Source organism: Arvicanthis niloticus, chromosome 18 (assembly GCF_011762505.2).
Source record: "Arvicanthis niloticus isolate mArvNil1 chromosome 18, mArvNil1.pat.X, whole genome shotgun sequence".
Classification (NCBI taxonomy): Eukaryota; Metazoa; Chordata; class Mammalia; order Rodentia; family Muridae; genus Arvicanthis; species Arvicanthis niloticus.
In genome coordinates, this window is record NC_047675.1 from 8,694,914 (window position 1) to 8,713,602 (window position 18,689).

At 46.5% G+C, this 18,689-nt stretch overlaps 1 protein-coding gene across 3 annotated transcripts in view; it reads right to left on the bottom strand.

The window, feature by feature from the left end:
• Gab1 (GRB2 associated binding protein 1) overlaps positions 1–18,243 on the bottom strand; it is a 108,434-nt gene extending 90,191 nt beyond the window's left edge. The window contains exon 1 of one of the 3 annotated variants that reach the window (XM_034522542.2): positions 17,265–18,243. In XM_034522542.2, the coding sequence (XP_034378433.1) occupies positions 17,265–17,336 (72 nt within the window). In that variant the 5' untranslated portion in view covers positions 17,337–18,243. Of the gene's footprint in view, positions 1–7,626; positions 7,769–17,264 lie in introns of those variants that run through there. The other 2 variants (XM_034522543.2, XM_076915448.1) reach the window with 2 other exon arrangements.
• Between the last annotated feature and the right edge of the window lie 446 nt (positions 18,244–18,689).

Here is an 18,689-nt window from a genome sequence, read left to right on the forward strand (position 1 = left end):
CGCCATAACCCTCCTGTTTGCTTCAGCAGCTCCGGATCTACTAACCCAACTCACTTGGGCTCAGAGCAGTGCACGGGCGTGGCCTCCACTTCCTCTAATGACAGTAATGATCATCAACACTTACAAAGCAGACACAAAGATGCTCAGAGATGTTGCAGGCAGATGGGCAGGGTCCTTAGGAAGATGGAGCACTCCTGAGCAAGTAAGCCACAGAGAGAGCGGGGAGGGGTGGAAGGTAGAAAAAAGAGGGAAGATGGACGGGCAATGTAGTCAGCACAACTCTAAGGCCTAAGCGCTCTAAGGAACATACTTAGTGGAAAAGCAAAGGTGTTGGTGCCAAGATGGACGGTTTAATAAAGGTGGGTGGCACCCATCGCATTATACATTATCTCCCAAACCAGTATTAATATTTGTAGCCAATATCTCTCTGTGAGGTAACTGAACAGAACATTAAAATTCTCTGAAGGAAATCCTGTAACAGCAACAACAAAAACCAGCTTTCCACATGAAAAAGGAGTTCATTAGGACACGGGAGTAAATGGCTTCATTCCTCTGCAAGGGTTAAACAGTCACTCTTGCCTGGTCCACTTCTCCAGGGTGACTTCCTATAATAGACTGTGTCTCTTGCCTCTCATTCTTGAGTGTGGACTTTGGATTATATATATATATATATTTGAAAAATAGGAGGTTTGACTTCTGTCGTTAGGTACAGCCAGTTTGGTGCTGCTAACTGAACCAATCAATCTGAAAAGGAAAAAGAAGTACTAGGCAGTTGTCCTGTCTTCAACAGGCAGGGGAAAAGGTATTTGAATTTTGAACTATTCCAGGAAATCTGACTTTAATAATACGCTTTCAGATCCTATAACCAGAATAACCAGAACTGATGAAGAAGAACTAATCCTTCTTCATCTCTCCTCTTCAACTCTAAGCCATTCACAAAGTCTGCATCCTCTTTGGAATGGATTCACATTCTTGTCTAATGAGTGTCAACTTAATTCCTTCTTTGACTCAGCATCTTTTGAGGTCTTAGCAGTGCTTAGGACTTTTTAATTCTAACCATTCTGAATATTCTCTTTTATTTTTGCCATCTAAGCACATCCTTTAGGAGGGATCAGCTGATGTCAATCACAATGAGAAAACAGCAAAACAAAATGAACTGAAACAAAAGAGGCGAAGTGAAGTAAGCACCAGTATTTCCCAGGATCCTCTATCCCCCACCCCATCCCCAGCTCAAAGGAACAAAAAGAAACGAAAAGCGAAGTGGAGTGTTCTGGGCATTGATTCAGTTTTCCCATTCCAATGTGAATAATATTTGCCTTTATTAGATTTTTCTTTCTTCTTTTTCCCTTTTTCACCAAGATCAGTATTTCCACAACTATTATCTGAGGTCCACCTACATCAAACAATCAGGGTTGTTCGGATTTTTAATGTGGGATTCTAGGGCTGGGGCGGGGGCTTAGTTGTAAGATGATCTCTATGGAGTAGCTGAGTCCAGAACCCCAGTAGTCACATTAAAAAAAAAAAAAAAAAAAAAAAAAAAAAAAAAAAGCCAGGTATGGCAGTGTACATCAGTAACTTTAATACAGGAAAATCAGAGGCAGTGGGAATTCCTGGGACCTATAGACCAGTCAGTCTAGACAATTAGTGTGTTTCAGGTTAGTGAGAGATCCTGCCTCAAACAAACAAACAAACAAATGAAGTGGAGAGTAACTGAAGACATTGGCATAGACCATTCTCCTCCATGGTACACATATATGCACATACGCAAATATGTATATCCACAAACCCCACAGAGATACACAAAATGTATAAGTATTTGCTTTTTAAAATTATTCTTTATGTACATGTGTTATTTGTCTGTGTATATATATGCCACATGTGTGATTAGCAGATGCCCTGAAGCTGAGCTACAGGTGGCCAGAAACCACTGATGTGGGTGCTGGAAACAAACCTGTCTTCTGGAAGAGCAGCAAGTACTCCTTACTGCCCAGCCATTGGCTCTTTTGTTTTTAAAAGTTTCTGGACTTTTACCTATACTTGCTAAGTCGTCAGATAGGAAAAGGGAATGAAGCAAGTCTTCACTTTAGAAGTAACCCAGGTGATGTCATGAACCTGGACGTCTGAGGACCACTCTCTCCAACCCTTCATTTATCTTAAACTAAAGAACAATAAGCTTTCCACCCAGTTCTAGAGAGGTGTCCCATCACACCTGGGAGCGACAGGAGCAGTCTCTCTCCGTTCTTCCGTTTGCAATACAGGTGGAGGAGGTGAGTGAGCCTGGCGATCAGAACACGTACCCAGCATGGGAGTCAGCACAAATGTAGACTGGTCAGCCCGGCTCGATGGGGACTGCCAATTACAGCAGCCAGACCTGCAAGAGGGCTTGATTACATGTAATTTATAAAAAGTAAACAAGCTGGGCAGCTTATGAACAATGAATGGTGATCTGCCAGCCACGAGGTAATAAAAAGCACGGATAAACTCATGGATAAAAGCATGACTCAGCACCCCCACCCCCAAACAATAGGCTGTGCTCTAGCTGGGAGAGAAAGGCAAAACGAGTATTTGGGTTATGATTCTTCTTTGGAGAGGGGTTATGCCTATCACATAAAGCCCTTCACAGCCTGCAGTATTCAAAACTCAGCCTCTTAAGTGACTGTTCTTCTCAACTTGACCAGAGTAAAGAAATGCTTTGACTCCAGGCATACAACAGGACTCAGCATCTGAGAGGCAGCTTCCAGCTGAATCACAGGGAGATAAAGCCAACAGAGAGCAGGAGTGTAAGAACAAGACCTAATGAGGGCTTCTCTACACAGGGCAGCTCACCGCCACTCACACTGAGGGTGGGGATGGGGGTGGGGCAAGCAATGGTTTGTGACAGCAGGACTGGACTATGCAACCCAGGAGCTTCAGTCCTGATTCTACTCAATGCTGCAAGAGAAATCTGTCTTCAGACACAGCCAAATGTCCCCTGTGGTGGGCAAAACAGGCATCCCAGCCCAACACAAACATATGTCAAATTGTCTCAAGAAATGTGCCTGTTAGTAAGCCAGCTCAGGCAATCATTTTGAAATCATAAACTTCTCAATGATTCTATATAAGGTAGTAAATATATGTGTTTTAAGTATATCAGTCTAATTTTCTGAGACTTGTTCTATTCCTGGGGACTACACAATGACATTTTAGGATTATTCTCTGAGCCACCTGGGTGATTACAAGTGTCACATAACTGAGAGCTGAGTGGTCTTCTTGCCTTTGTCCTGATCCATCAGCTGACATATGCTGTCGACTTTATCAGCAAAGTATTTTTGTTCATTCAATATCGATGTACCTACCATACACAAAAGAAACAGTGTTTGGTGACTATGATACTTTAACAAGTTGAGCTCAGATTATATTTATATTGCAAAATATGATTCTGCTTTCCCCTTTACATCTGTATATGTGTGTATATGTTCACACAATTTTCCAATTTGCAACAGTCAGTTCTCCCTACCTATCACACTGACGTCTTCAGCCTTTACCTAATTTTTCACTTTCTATTTCTTTTTGGTTTGTTGGCAGAGGCTTTCACTATGCATCCCTGGCCAGTCTAGAACTTGTTCTGTAGTTCCCCACTGCTCTGGAACGTGAAATCATCCTGCCTCAGCTTCCCAGGAGTTTTAGATTAGGGACATGTGCCACCATAGTTCTTACATTTTATATCCAAGGGGATCCCACTAGAGAAGAAGTATCTGGAGCACAGCATGCTACCCACCCATACCACACAGTCCTAAATGAACAGCTGCATAGAAGTAAATACAACCAAGAGCCGTCAGTTTTACACTAACGACACAACAGTCTTGCACACTGTGTCTTTGCTGGTGATGGATGGCTGGCAGAGAGAAGAATAAGCAAAAATTAGTCTCGTTGTAGAAATAGAAAAATAAGGCCAAGACTTCCAGGAGGGGGCTACAACCCAGAATGACAAGTCTTGGGGACAACTGGGAACACAAAAGTCCAGCAAAGCTGAGGCAGATGCTGGCTGAGGAATGTGACAACATGTCTCGTGGACAGATGTGCTAGTGCCACATGACAACTAAGCCTGCTGAGCCAAGGGGAAGGCCTAGGCATCACCAAGAGCAAAGGAGAGCAGAACCAACGTCCGTCCATGGGGGAATGACACCATTAGATTTCCCATTTCAGAAGAGCTGCCTGGCTCCCTTCACGAAGAGATCTTTGCAAGGCTGTACTGAGAGACCAGTGGGTAGCTCAGTGCTGTCCACTTGAGGGCGCAACAGGGAGACCAAGTCTGAAGGATGAATGCTGGCACAGGCCCTTGACATTTCTGTAGAGCATCTAAGTAGCTAAACTCATAAGACTGGGTGGAGAGAAGCCTCAGATTATCAGTATAAAACTGGAAGGCATTTAATTATGCATCAAGACTCACAGACAAGTTTTACAGGTCAGAAATCAAGTTATAACACTTGTAAGTTTCTAAAAGTTCTTATGAAACTGAGAGCTCGGAGCCTTTTGTTTTGTTTTGTTTTGTTTTGTTTTGTTTTAACATTATTATATCTTATGCCTGTGAGCAGGAGAAGGTGGCCAGAGTCCATTCTCTTCTTCAGCTATGTGGGTTCTGGCGATCAAATCTGGATCATCACGCTTGGTGGCAGAAGTCTTTCTTTAAAGCTGATCCAGCAGGCCCACCTGAGCACAGGACTTTTATTAAACTTTCAAGGAGTATACAATCTCACAATGGATGAAAAGCCAGACTGAAGCACTTACGGATTCCAGGAATTAAGCAGACTACAAACCTGTGTCCCTCAAAATACCCAAGAATTTCATGGAAGAACTATATAGTACATCCCCAAATGTGGTAACAAGGGGCTCCATGGTAGAAGTTAGTGGAAATGGTATTGACTGGTGAGAGCGCCAGCAGCCACACCTCCGTTACCAACTCAAGAGTAGCTGGAAAAGGGAGTAATTTGCCAAGGTTCTGTAGTTCTGCTCCCACTTCTGAAAGTGTCCCTAATTAAACTCTGAAGAAATGTTCCCCTTACAAAGCCTTCCTGAATTCCTGAATCACTTCCTTTTTGCTGAATTCTGTGAGTGCATCTCATACTCATCTCAGGATGAGTCACCACAGGATTGTGAGTGTGAGCACATGCGTGTCCTCTACTAACACACAACCTCTTGGAAGTGACAGCAATGTCCCCTTGGCCTCTTCTTTTGAGTTTTTCACTGTGCCTTGCTTACACTCAGATCTCACCGGGTGAGTAAAGGATTTGCCCTGAGCCATGACACATCTGACCCTGGTGGGACAGCTGGTTACGTTGTATGACCTTGGACAAATTGATTAGTCTCCCTGTGGCTCATTTTCATTCCCTGTAAAATGAGGAGGTTGGACTCTTCTCCACCAGTGGGGAAGAGATGTGACAATTGAAAAAAAAAAAAAGAATATGCAATAGTAAATGTTTTTGCTGTGCAAATCAAAGGCAGAGTAAATGAGAAGCCAGAGGGCACTAAACACACTGAGAGGAAAGAACCAGAAAGCTAAGGAGGCACTGGACAAGGTGATTTAGAATTCTGGGCCCAAAAGCTGTTCAAAAGATTGCACAAAGTCCTATTCTATGTTTTAGACAAAGCGTAGATACCTTCTGAGACATAATATCCTGCCACAAATACAGAAGAATAATAAATGAAGCAATGAGTGAAATAAATACACACTCTCTTTTTACTGTGCATTCTGTGGGTCATTATGAAAACCATCTTGAAAACTACACTGGAGCACAAGGCTTGCTGCTCTTGTTTGGAGCACTGTACACTGATAAGTTTGACCCCTGACAAGCTTGTTACGGAACAAGAAACAAGGATACTACTCCCTAAAATCTGTTTGATTCTGGCCCTTTTCTAGGGGCAAATGACCTCCATATCCCATGAGGAGGCTTTAGGTAACGGTAGCACTAGATCGAACTGCCTCCGCCAGTACTTAGTACTCCCTCTATCACTTTCTCTCAACGCTTCAAACCATTTAAACCAGAAATTATCGGGGAGAACTTGTCAGATCCATTATAACTTCTGAGGGTGGAGGTTCTAATAATACCTCCCTAACTGAACAAGGCCGTCGTTCCTCACTAAGCCCCACACCACAATCAGAACTCAAATTATGGAAGGTGGCACACTTCCCAAGTGTTTCTCATCCCAAACTGAAATGCTAAAGTGCTTGTGGACTATGAATCGAGTGGCATTTTGCCAACCAGCAGAAGTTAAATCTTGGCTACTAGACTCTGGCCAGAGAACCAACAGGGAGGCTGAGCTATGGACTAGAGTTGCTAATTCTTTAATCTGGTAGTCACCTCTGGGCGGAGTCCTGCTAGTCAGAAGTAGCCCAGCCACATTTCCCAGTGCACCAGTAACTAAAGGCTGTGTAGCAGGAGGGATGAAGCAAGCTGCCTACTGAGTAGACTTACCACTACTGCTCCAGTCTTAGCCACCTAACAGTAGTAACACAAGTTAAGAGCTGAGGCCTGAGGACTCCAGCAACAGGGACAGACTTACTTTTCTCTGACAAGAAGAATTTTACAGCAACAGGCAAGCCAAAGCATTAAATACAACAGAAACCACAACAAAAATAAGCCAAGCTATCAAAAATCCCTAGTGTCACAGTATGTATCAGAGAAAACAGGCCTCCTAACTAAAATTACAGTTACCTGGAGAGGTGGGTCAACACCTAAGAACACTTACTGCTCTTCAGGGTCCCAGGTTCCGTTCCCAGCACCTACATGGCAGGTGACTCACAGCTATGAGAACTCCAGTACCAGGCGATCTGATTGCTTTTTCTGGACTCCACCAATGTGCACTAGGCATACGTGGTACAGACAAGCAATTCTAGCAAACACCCATCCATGTAAAACTAAATAAATCTAAAGAATTCTTAAAGAAACAAAATTCCATTTATCTGCTTATTTCATGTAGTGATCTAATGCTAAGATAAATTCAATTTAATCTAGTGTCATGAGAGTAAGTACTAAAGCCTTATTTGCTTTTCGGTATTTCCCCCCCCCCCCTTCTCCTCAGGGGTCAGGCCTCTCTCCTGACAGACAATGGAGCTGCCAGGTTTCCATGTGCTCTATACTCTTGAGAAGACCAGAGACCGCATCAAGCTGGATTTAAACTATGAGTCAAAGCAAAAAAAATAAATAAAAAGGGAGGAAGGAAACACAATAGTATAGTTAAAGCAAAGTTTAGTATTTTTCTTCCTTTAAAAAAATGATGGGGGATTTTTAAATGGAAAAGAAATGTTTAGACTTTAGTATATTGTTTAAATTCAAAAAACAATGTGGTAATTTGGTCCTTACCTCCCTTTTAGGATGTTGGGGTTTTTTTTTGTTTTGTTTTGTTTTTGTTTTAAGAATAGGTACATATCTAGGGCAAGGAGAAATTCAAAGCAAGAAGCTAAGACACAGAGAGAGTGAGAGAAAAGAGGAAAAGAACGTGAGGAAAAACCGTTAGTAAATGCGGCATTCTTTCCAGAGCAGAAAAGTGAAAGATAACTCGGTTTAGAAGAATGACAAACATTTCTGGAAAACAGGCCAAGGCAAGGAAAGGACAACTTAAACCGTAGGAAAACAGTAAATAACTCACGTGACCCCTTCTTGCGGCTCTGTCCCTTACAAACTTCTACCTCCACCACCTCCACCGTGTGCTGCGCCCACGGTGGCAGAGCCACATGGAAAGTTTCTGTTCCAGATAAAGGTGCAGGACGGGACTTGGCGGCTACAAGTTGTAATCAGCAAGCTTCAAGAGCTAAGTAAGAGAGATAAGGCCCAAATATGCACTACAGGGCCCTGCCTCTCCTCTCCGAGAGGCTGCAGGACAGCCAAAGCCCAGGTTACCACGTTGCTATGATTTTGGAAAGAACTTTTCAAATAGGGAGATTTTTTTTTTTCTGCCTCTCTAGATGGATAAAAGAATTGTCTAAAATAAAAAGATTCTTCCAGTTCATGAATCCTTGTATTATTTACATACAGTGCCATGTGAACGAATCTGCAATGATCTATCAAAAAAAAACCATGGCTCCTGAAATGACTTTTCCCAGCAACTGTATAGGCTTAATCATTGCCTACAACCCCTGAAAGTTCCTAAACCACCCCCGCAGCATGTTAGAAGGCAGAGAGTCTACAAATGTAACAAATGTGGAAATGCACATCACAATGGACGGCTTTCCCCTCAGTGATCTAAAGAATACTCATTTTATCTGTGCTCTAATCCAGGGCAGAGGAGAAAGAGCCTTGAGAGCCCAAGCTTTCTGTACTTAGTGAACACAAGGGCTGAGATAAAGAGAGTCACAGAAATGTGACTTCAAGTTCAAATGGCAGATTCAGAGGGAGCTCAGGATGGATGGAAACGGGCCACCATGTTAATGCCAGGAATGTGAATGAGAGAACCCCCAACACCCCATCGACAGTCAGAAGGGCTTTCAAGCAAGCCAATGGCGTTATTCTCATCCTCCAACACTGGCTGGCCCTCACACAGCTGGGCTAAGATGGCCTCCAAAGTCCAAGTTCAGGCGCTAGCAGCTCAGAAGCTAATGAATCAAAGGCTCCTTTATTCACCATCCCACACGAACATGCTCCCTCTCTGTTGTAAACTGAAGGCTTGCCAGAACGAATTACTTAGCTCAAAACAGACATAAAGAAATCTTAACTAACGCAGGTCCCTTGGAATTTTAATAAGCCCAGGTGACTGCACAGGTTGCTGGGTTTCTGTCTTCTTAGTGCAGAAAACACACTGTGGCTAGGTGCCCATGAGAACCTTATTAAGTCATAGCAGAGACAAAAACTTCTCCAGTGAGAAGTTACAGCTGACATCCAAACTCCAGCACGAAGCTCGAGCATTCTGAGGCACTTCTTGTCATGCCTAAGAACTCCTTGTTCATCTAAAATCTTCCTTCCCCTGGGATTTTGCTACCTCAGAGGGCTGCGCCTCAGTCCTTCCTGGAACAGCTTGAAATTCTGGTGGGAAGTTTTCTGGGGTCATCCTCTTCCCTCCCTGCTCAGTCTGAACTCTTAGGCAGCTACAACCTGTAACCCTCATTTGGCAACTAATCTCAGAGAGCTCCACAGCCGACCTCTGAGTAAAGCTATCTAAATGTTCGCGCAGATACAGCCGGTTTCCACAGATCAGAAGCTCCTCACAGGCAGGGAGTGGACAGGTGCCTCCACTGCATTCCACACAAGGCCCAGCACCAAAGCTCCAGAAATACCTGTTTATTTACTCAGCCAGCAGATAAGCCGTGGAACCTTCCATCCTGAGCCAGGTACTGCTTGTGGGTGCACACAGCACCTGAACACTGAAGCCAACTGTGAGTCTGTGTTCTCCTGTGCTGAGAGAAACACTGGGGAGCCCAGAGAATTCCTACCTCGTTGACACAACTACCAGAAAAGAACAATAAGGCCTAGCAAGTAAGTAGTTCTCCCTCTGCCCTCTGGTGCTCTCCCCCCCTTCCCCACCCCCCACTGGAGCTACTGGCCTCCCCTCCCCTTCAGATAAGGAAACAGGATCAGACAGGTCAAGGATCAGGTGGGAGGCCAGAGGCTCAGCCCAACCCTTAGCCTGAGTTTCCCCCACAGCTGGGAGAATGCACTCTGAAGCCCTTAGCTGTTTCATCCTTCACTATCCTGAGACAGGGTCTTGCTCAGTCTCAAATGTAGTCCTCCTTCCTCTACCTCCCAGCTGCTGAGACTGCAAGTCTGAGCCATAATACCCCGCTCATAAGTAATTTTTAAAAAGTATGTAGCTATGGTGACCCTTGAATTTCTGATCCTTCTGCCTCCACCTCCCACAGGCAGCGATTCCTGGTGTACTCCACCATGCCCAGTGTACGCAGTGCTGAGGACTGACCCTGGCCTTCATCTGTCCTGCCAGGCAATCACTCAACTAAACCTCATCCCCAGACAAAAGCGATGTCCTTTTTTTTTTTTTTTTTTTTTTTTTTTTTATTAAACCAGCAGAATTCTAATCTTTAGTCCTGACAGATGCCAAGGAGAGTGAGTAGAACTGCTACCCCTACTCTTGTCTACCTTTGAGAACATGGTGTCTAAATGCCAGCAGCTCCTCTTCAGGGGGCTGGCCAAGCTGGAAAGTGACTGGATCTCAGTTGGCTAAGAAGGAGACCACCAGATGGCCTCCAGCTTTACTATAATCCCATCTGCGCGGCAAATGACACAGCTCCCAATGTCAGGACCATTTATAGTTGCCACGCTGATACTGGAAAGAACCATAAAATGAACAAAGAAAAGTGGCACCTGAATTCTCTGAGCAATCTCTTGTTCCCAGAAAGGCATGAGAGCCACTTCACCGGACTATCCCTCCTCTCATTTATTGTTCATTCATTCATTCATTCATTCATTTATTTTGCCTGTATCCATAACTTTCCCAACTAAGAGTTGAAAAGTTGAAAAGCTTCTAAATTACCTTCCCACTTCCGTTCTCGGCAAAGGTGAATGAGTACCTGTTTAGTGTTGTACAAGTTTAGAAAGAAGGACTCAGTTTGGGGGGGTTAAAAAGTGGTAACGAAACTACCATCCAAAAGGGAATTGTGAATCCCCCAAAGGTAATGATGGTATTTAGGGATTCAGCAAGCTTAATGGGAGAGTGTTACACATCTTACCATTCTGCCCAGGCACCACAAAAGAATTAACTCTCATTAACTAAGTAGGAAAGCATAATGTAATTGCTAGTTAAAGACCTGTGTTAACAGACAATGGTCATGCCGCACTTCGGAAGGTGGGATGGAGCTGGCAGGAATCTGAAGTGAATGATCACTAACACAAAGGCAACCAGGAAAAATGTCCTTCAATAGGACAGCTGGAGGGTCGCAACGTGAAAGAGTCCAGGAGAGCCACAACATGGGATTCCAGATTAGCACGCACCGTAGGTTATCCTTGAGCCAAGGAGATGCTGCCCAGACTCTCCACCATGTCAGATGGCAGGTGCCCACTCAGTGAGAGAAACTCCTCTCCTGAACTAGAGGCCTGCTCCCCAAGTCCAGACAAAAGCTGCCCTGTTGATTGACAGCTGCAGCAGACAGAGCTCAAGCTGGGTGACAGATTATCCGCCCAAGAACTGGCTGAGGCCTTGCTCAGGGGCTGTCTGCTATCAGGCCACCTTGCTCCCTCCCGGCTTCCCAGGCAGGTTCTCCTACTGAGAAGAAACACCTGCTCCTCACTGACACCTGCCCAGAGCTGCTGGCTGGGCCAGCCACTGTGTGTGTAGGAGCAAGCTCCCCCTGCAGAGCAATAGTGAGGGCCAGCTGGACTTATTTATCCATTTACATTTATTTCTGAAAATTTCATTTATTCTGAAAATTTCAAATCCTGACAGGAAGTCCACCATTGCTCTAAAAACAAAACAACAACAAAAAACCTTTCATTGGATTTGTTCGTTGATGTTTCATGTATGTGTCATGTGCATCCTGGATATTATAACCCTCACCATCACTTTCTAAAATAAGTCCTTAGGAAAATATGCCAAAATGTGTATTTTATAAATCATCAAGAGAGATGTTCAATGGCTGCCAATACAGTGTTTAAGGAGAGAAGTCTAACTGCCCTGACCTGACCATTACATTTTGCATACATGTACCAAATCACCACACGGTAGCCCCAAATGCTTAGACAGCGGTGAAGACAATATTTTTTAGATGTTGCCTTGGCAAGCCTCAAGGCTACTAGTAAAACTGATCTTAGTGTGTGTGTGTGTGTGTGTGTGTGTGTATGTGTGTGTGTGTGTGTGTGTATGTGTGTGTGTGTGTGTGTGTGTGTATGTGTGTGTATGTGTGTGTGTGTGTGTATGTGTGTGTGTGTGTATGTGTGTGTGTGTATGTGTGTGTATGTGTGTGTGTGTGTATGTGTGTGTGTGTATGTGTGTGTGTATGTGTGTGTGTGTATGTGTGTGTGTGTGTGTGTGTGTGTATGTGTGTGTGTGTGTATGTGTGTGTGTGTGTGTGTATGTGTGTGTGTGTGTGTGTGTGTGTGTATGTGTGTGTGTATGTGTGTGTGTGTATGTGTGTGTGTGTGTGTGTGTGTGTATGTGTGTGTGTGTGTATGTGTGTGTGTGTGTGTGTATGTGTGTGTATGTGTGTGTGTGTGTGTGTGTGTGTTTGTGCTACGGAGCTTGGGTTGAGGTCAGAGGACAACTTTGAAGAGGCAGTTGTGTCCTTGCAAGGCTCACACTGCAGTCATCAGGTGTGCTCTCCCCACAGTGCCCCCCCCCCCAGCCAAAACTCAGCTTGAACGTTGGATCCTCCTGCTGCCTCCCAAGTTCCGGTTACAGGTCTGAGGGGGCGACAGGTTCAGAAGGGCTGGATCGCAACCACAGGACTTCTGTGCACTGAGCTCCATCCCCGCCTCTGCAGGTTTACATTTTAATAAGAAATCTGAGCTGAGCTGAGCTGGGTACAGAATAGCAGGAGTTCCCTCCACTCTATGACCATGGTGACTAAGCTCTGGAGGTCACTCAGCAAAACTGAAAGAAAGCATGAGGACGTTCATCCCACTGTGGATAAACCACAGCCAGCTGCCGGAGGATGGCGCACGTAAAAAGCTCTTACTTTTCTTCCCCCCCCCACCCCACCCCCGACAAAAGGAAAGAAGTGACTCTGAGACTCCGGAGTCTCTTCCTTTACCTCCTGTTACTTTCTCTGAGAGAAAGTTCCTCTATCAGATGAGCACAAGGGCAAGGAAGAAAACATGGCTGTGACAGTGACTGGACAGCAGACAGAGTGGACACGGAAGTTGGAGCTGTACAGAACTCATCAGGGGCCACAACTCTGAGAAGGTTTTAATGATGAAATCAATACTTTTTTTTGCACGTGCATGTGGTGTGTGCATGTCTGTAGGTGTATGGACACACACATGTGCAGGAGCAGGTGTATTATGTGCACAGGCCCACCGATGGCATTGAATGTCTTTCTCAATGGCAATCTCATTTAATGGAGGAGCTCTCTTCAGTGTAGGAGTTTGCTAATTCCAGCTAATCTAACGGCCAGGTGACCTGACCCCAAGGATGCATAGTTCCCTACTGCTGGCATTCTAGGCTGCCACCATGCTTGCTTGCCCTGGTTCTCACATGAGTTCTGGGGGACAGAACTCTCAAGTTCTCACCTTCTCACGCATGAGACAAAACGATTTATCCATTAAGCCATCTCCCTGACCCGAAAACTTGTTTTTTGTTTGTTTGTTTGTTTGTTTGTTTGTTTTGTCACTTACAAACCTTCACAGTCATTTGGACCACTCTACCAATACTTTTGTTTGCAAACAAATACCGAGACAAAAGTCACAGTCCCACGGGCAATACTTCCCAGCAGAGCCTTGATACTTAAACTCCCTTAAGTCTCATTTAATAATTACAGTCCAAGCGTCCAAGATAAGCTTTTCATGGTGAATATACTCATTAAAAACCATTATCAGGCCAGAAAGATGGCCCAGAGGGTTAAGGCATTTGCCCCTACACTTGGCAATCATAGCGTGAGACTCACTCTTCACATGGGGGAAGGAAAGAACAGACTCCAGAGCACAAGTGTCCACTGACCTTCATGGCATGGAAGTGAGTGTGCACGGGGGCTCGCACACGAGCCCTCAGACACACACACTCACTCGATTGTACACACACACACACACAAAAAAAAAAAAAAAAAAAAAAAAAAAAACCACGCGCATACGAAAGAAAAGGAAAGAAGGGAAAAAAAGCAGACATTTAAAAATATTGCCAGGGCTGGAGAGATGGCTCCGTGGTTAAGAGCACTGACTGCTCTTCCTGAGGTCCTAAGTTCAATTCCCAGGAACCACATGATTGTGCACAACCATCTGTAATGAGATCCAGTGCCCTCTTCTGGTGTGTGTCTGAAGACAGCTACAGTGTACTCATATAAATAAAAATATGCCGGGCAGTGGTGGCGCACGCCTTTAGTCCCAGCACTTGGGAGGCAGAGGCAGGCAGATTACTGAGTTCCAGGCCAGCCTGGTCTACAGAGTGAGTTCCAGGACAGTCAGGGCTACACAGAGAAACCCTGTCTCAAGAAAACCAACAAATAAATAAATAAATAAACAAATCTTTTAAAAATATAAAAATATTGCCAGGCATACTGACACATGTCTTTTATCCCAGCACTTGGCAGGCAGAAGCAGACAGATTTCTGTGAGTTCCAGACCAACCATGACTACGCAGTGAGATCATATCAGAAAAAAAAAAAAGGAGGAAAAAAAAAAAAGCCCGTGACGGTGTGAAAGATGAGCAGCTCAGCTGCAGATCATCTGGAACTCTGTGTAAGGCCCTGGACTCAAGGCCTTGGGCTCTACCCCCATAGCTACACACATAAAAAATTTGAAAAATAAAAACCAGTATCAATCATTCTTTGGCCTATTTTGCTGGATTCCTTTCACCAAAAAGGAAAAGAAAAGAAAAAAAAAAGGAAAAGAATAGGAAAATGCATGTATTCATGCCTTTAACAAAAACAAAACCTGATGGACACCAAGTCAAAGGTTCAGTAATCTGAGGATGTCAGATCTGGGGACTAACCCTGACAGAAAAACGTCACTTAGCAGCCCTTCGTCATCCTCTTGGCAGTCACCTGTCTACTACCATCCTGGGTCATCCTCACCTACTCCACTAAGGTATAAAAAACACTAGTCAGCTGGAGACGTGGCTCAAATGATAAAACGCCTCCCACAGATGCACAAGAGACTCAGCCCAGCCCCAGCTCCCTGGTAACAAGCCAAGCTGCTGCTCTTTGTAATCCCAACACTGGTGAGTCGGAGACAGGAGGATGCCCCATCTCACTAACCAGCCCAGTGAGACCCTTTGAGAAAAGCAAGGTGGAGAGCCCACTGGAATAACACGCCTGAGGTTGACCACTGGTCATCACAAACACATATGTGTATACATACCTACATGCATACTCACACGCAACACACACACACACTCATACACACTCACACATTCAAAGAAACCACTTGTTTTCCACCAAGCAAGAAAACCCTTGGCTTCCCTCCACATTCTGCTTACTGAAACACAATTTAGGGACTGAGTTTTCTCCTGAGAGGCATCTATAAAAATCGACACCACTCAACTCAGACACACACGGATAAAAACCACTCTTCTTTCTGACTGACTTCCTCTGCACTTACTTTAAGACTTTGTTGTTCCCCAAACTTTAAAAGCTACTTAGCAAAGGCTGAGGCACTGTGTGTCTGACTGGCTCTTCTTCCTTGAGTTCTCAGCTAATTCACAGAAAGTATAGACTGAAAAGACTTTATGACTTAATCTGAGACACCCCCCACCACCCCTGCCTCCGAATTCGCCCACTCTTCCCTGATTCAGAAACTAACAGGGTTTGGCATGACTGGGACTTGAATGGGACAAAATTGCTGTGGTCATGTAATGATACATGTAAATATACATAATCATACACATATATACCCACAGTTTATTTCTACATATATTTATTATTAATATGTTTATTAATAATCAACTGTACTTTGTTTTTGTGTTTGTGGTTTTTGTTTTTGAGACATAGTCCTGGCTAGTCTGACCACAGGGCTTACCATTTCTGACTCTGGAATGCTGGGTGGTATAAGCATGTATATACCACCTGTCCAGTTTTATTTTATTTGTCCCTTATTAAGACCATTTTTAGTTGTCAATTTTCCTTCCTGCAAGGCTTTTCTGCTTACCGAGTGGCTGGTGCCTAATACAGAACTCAGCATCTCTGGTGTGGCAATAACTATCGTGAAAGAATGCACTGAACTGCTTTACCAGTAACTATATTGTACTATAGTTTCCTCAAGAATCCTAAAAACATCTTTCCTAAATAGTGCCTTATCTCTATTTTCTCCCCCCTCATCTCCTCCCACACAATCGTCTCTTTAGAACTAATTCTGAAGACACCACTGCCACTCTCAAATTTTTGGAATCAAGTTGCCATCTTTACCAAGAAATTCAGGCAAACCGTGACAGATGGGGAGACATCTTTGGGGACCCTCTGACAATTTATCAAATCACATCTTTCAATGAAATTACTTGACTGTAATAAATTGTACCAGAAGGTAAGCCAGAAACTCGCTGGAGAGCTCCGTGAAAATAAATATTGCCCGGTTTCACACAAGCAAGCAAGCAAGCAAGCGAGTAATCAGATGGTACTCGGTGTAGGCTCCCCTCCACCAGAAACAGGTTTCATCAAAACAGGTGGTAAACTCTACTTAAGTGAGTACACTTTTTGCTTTTGGAAAACTCATTTTACCCTAAAAATATTTGCTTCAAATACCAGGACAAAGTGTCATTTCTTTCCTGGCAGGAGACATCGTAAAATTAGCCGATCTGAAGAAAGACTTAGGATCCCAGACTCCTGATGAGGATACAGATTTCCACTCTATAGGTTCCTTCAAGATACAGTTTTCCTAACAGTGAACACAGTCAACTCACAATCAGCATCTTGAATCAATTACGCAAATACCAGTTAAGCCGTTCTGGTGCCCGGGAAAAGAATCGCCAACACTAAGAAATCCCTGTTGGCTTCAGCAGTCCCCTTCTGCGGGGCTTGACAGCGCGTCTAAGACGCCCAAACACCAGCCACTGGGCTCCCCCCAGCGCCCTCCTGTCGCATCAAACCGCCAGGGTTCTCGGGCCAAAATCCAGTGTCCCTCAAAGCAAAACCACGAAAATGTGAACCCTGCTAAGCAGACGGTAGGGCTCCTAAGAACTTTATTTCCCCTTTCCCTTGAGCGAATATTTTGAGAAGTTTGCCTATATTAAACACTTCTCGCGTCCACGCTTCACTTCCCTCCACCTCCTGGAGGCGCAAAGGAGAACGGGTGCAGACCCAATCGAGAGCCCGAGAGTACTATTACCTCCGCGGTTTCTCGGTGAGGGGAGATTTAACAGCTCCAAGAGAATCTGATACAAATAATAAAAGAATGCTCTTTCTCCCCCCGTTTCACCCCACCCTTGCTAGATGGAATTAATAAAAAGTATGCAGCCAGCTTTGAGCTGGAAATCTACGCTCCTCTTAACAGGCGACGAGGCCTGCAAGGGAGGCGGTCTGCAATATGGAGGGAGAAAGTTTGGCCGCCGAGTGGACGTCAGGGTGGGAGTGGACCGCACCCGGTCCGGAGCCCGCCGGCTGAGAAAGGGATCGAGGAAGAGGAGGGCGTGATTCGTGGAAGAGCCAGCCCGGCGCGCAGGCTGCTGCAGCCGCGGCCGACGGTGCCCAGACTTGTACTTACATAACGCTTCAACTTCTTCTCCGGGGGGGACTTGCGGAGCCATCCCGAGCAAACCACTTCGCCGCCGCTCATGGTGCACGCCGTGAGGGCTCGAGGACCAGGAACCGAAGGGGTCGGTGGATACGGTGGACGCGCTCCGGGCACGACGGGCACACGCAGCCCAGAGGACGTCTCAGATTCCCCCGACGGGGCGGCCCGGCTCCTCGCGCCCTGTGTCGGCGATCGAACCTCTCTCCCACAGACCCGCGGACCGAAGAGGAACCCGATCGGGTAACCGCGGTGACCAGGGCTCGCCGGCCTTCTTTCAGTGCACCCTCCTGGCCGCCAGGCGCGCCGTCCCGCCGCCTAGGCAGCGGTCGGGCTCGGCTGGGACTCTGCCCGGACAGGGAGCCGGGAGCTGGAAGCCCTGCGCTCCGCCCCTTGGGGACAGGACCTCCCGCGGGCGCTCCCCGCTGCGGACCCCACGCTGCACGCGCACACACAATGCCCGCGCGCGGTGTCCGCTCCGCTCCGCCCGCTGGCCCTTTCACACCGAGAGGGGCTCGATCTTCTCCTTCCCTCTGCTCGGAAAAGGGCGCCTGGGAAGGCGTCCGGCGTCCCGGTAGCAGCCGCGGCAGGAACAGGTCCTGATCCGCCTAGGGAGTTCGCGGACCAGCGGCGAGGCTAGGGGCGTCGCCGGGCGTCGGGGAGGTCGCGGGTCCGTGGCGGGAGGGTGGGTCTGCGCTCCAGCCTCCGATGAGGGCGGGGATCAGTGCAGGGACGAGGCGCAGGGCGGCTCTGCTCCGGGGAGGGACCCCTCTGTCCGGTCCCCTCCGCTCCTCCCCCACCCCGGGGGCGCGCGGCGGGTTCGGGGAGGCGCGGCCCGGGCCCCGGCCCTCCTCCTTCTAGTCTTTCTGCCTCCCCTTCCCACGATCGGTTGCCTCTAGCTTCTGCCCAGACTTTCTCTGAAACTCCTCCGGAGCGCTTCCAGCCAAAACAACAAGGGTTGGGGAGGCGGGGCCGGCGCTGGGAGGGAGCGAGATGGCAGAGGCACCCTGGGATCTGTAGTCAGCCAGCGCGCTGGGGTCCTCGCCGCCCCGCCGCCCCGGGCCCGCGCGCTGGGGAAGGCGGTTGTCTCCGGGAACGCAGCGCCACCCCAGTGTGAGCGCGGGAGTGCGGGGCACGCTCGCCTGCTCCGACTGAGTTTGCCATCTTGACAACACCCGGTGTCAGGAGTTTGTACTCCGCTGTGTCCTCGCAATCCAGAGTTTCAGAAGGTTTTCCCTATTTGACAGCCTGAAAAGATAACCCAGCCAGGAAGGAGAACTAACTCGAGCGGGTCCTGGTTGCTCGAGACTGAAGGACTGTGTACCCCGGACCAGGAGCGAGCCAGGACCCTCACTGTGCACTCGGGGACCAAGGGGAACCTCCTGGATGCCTAGGGCC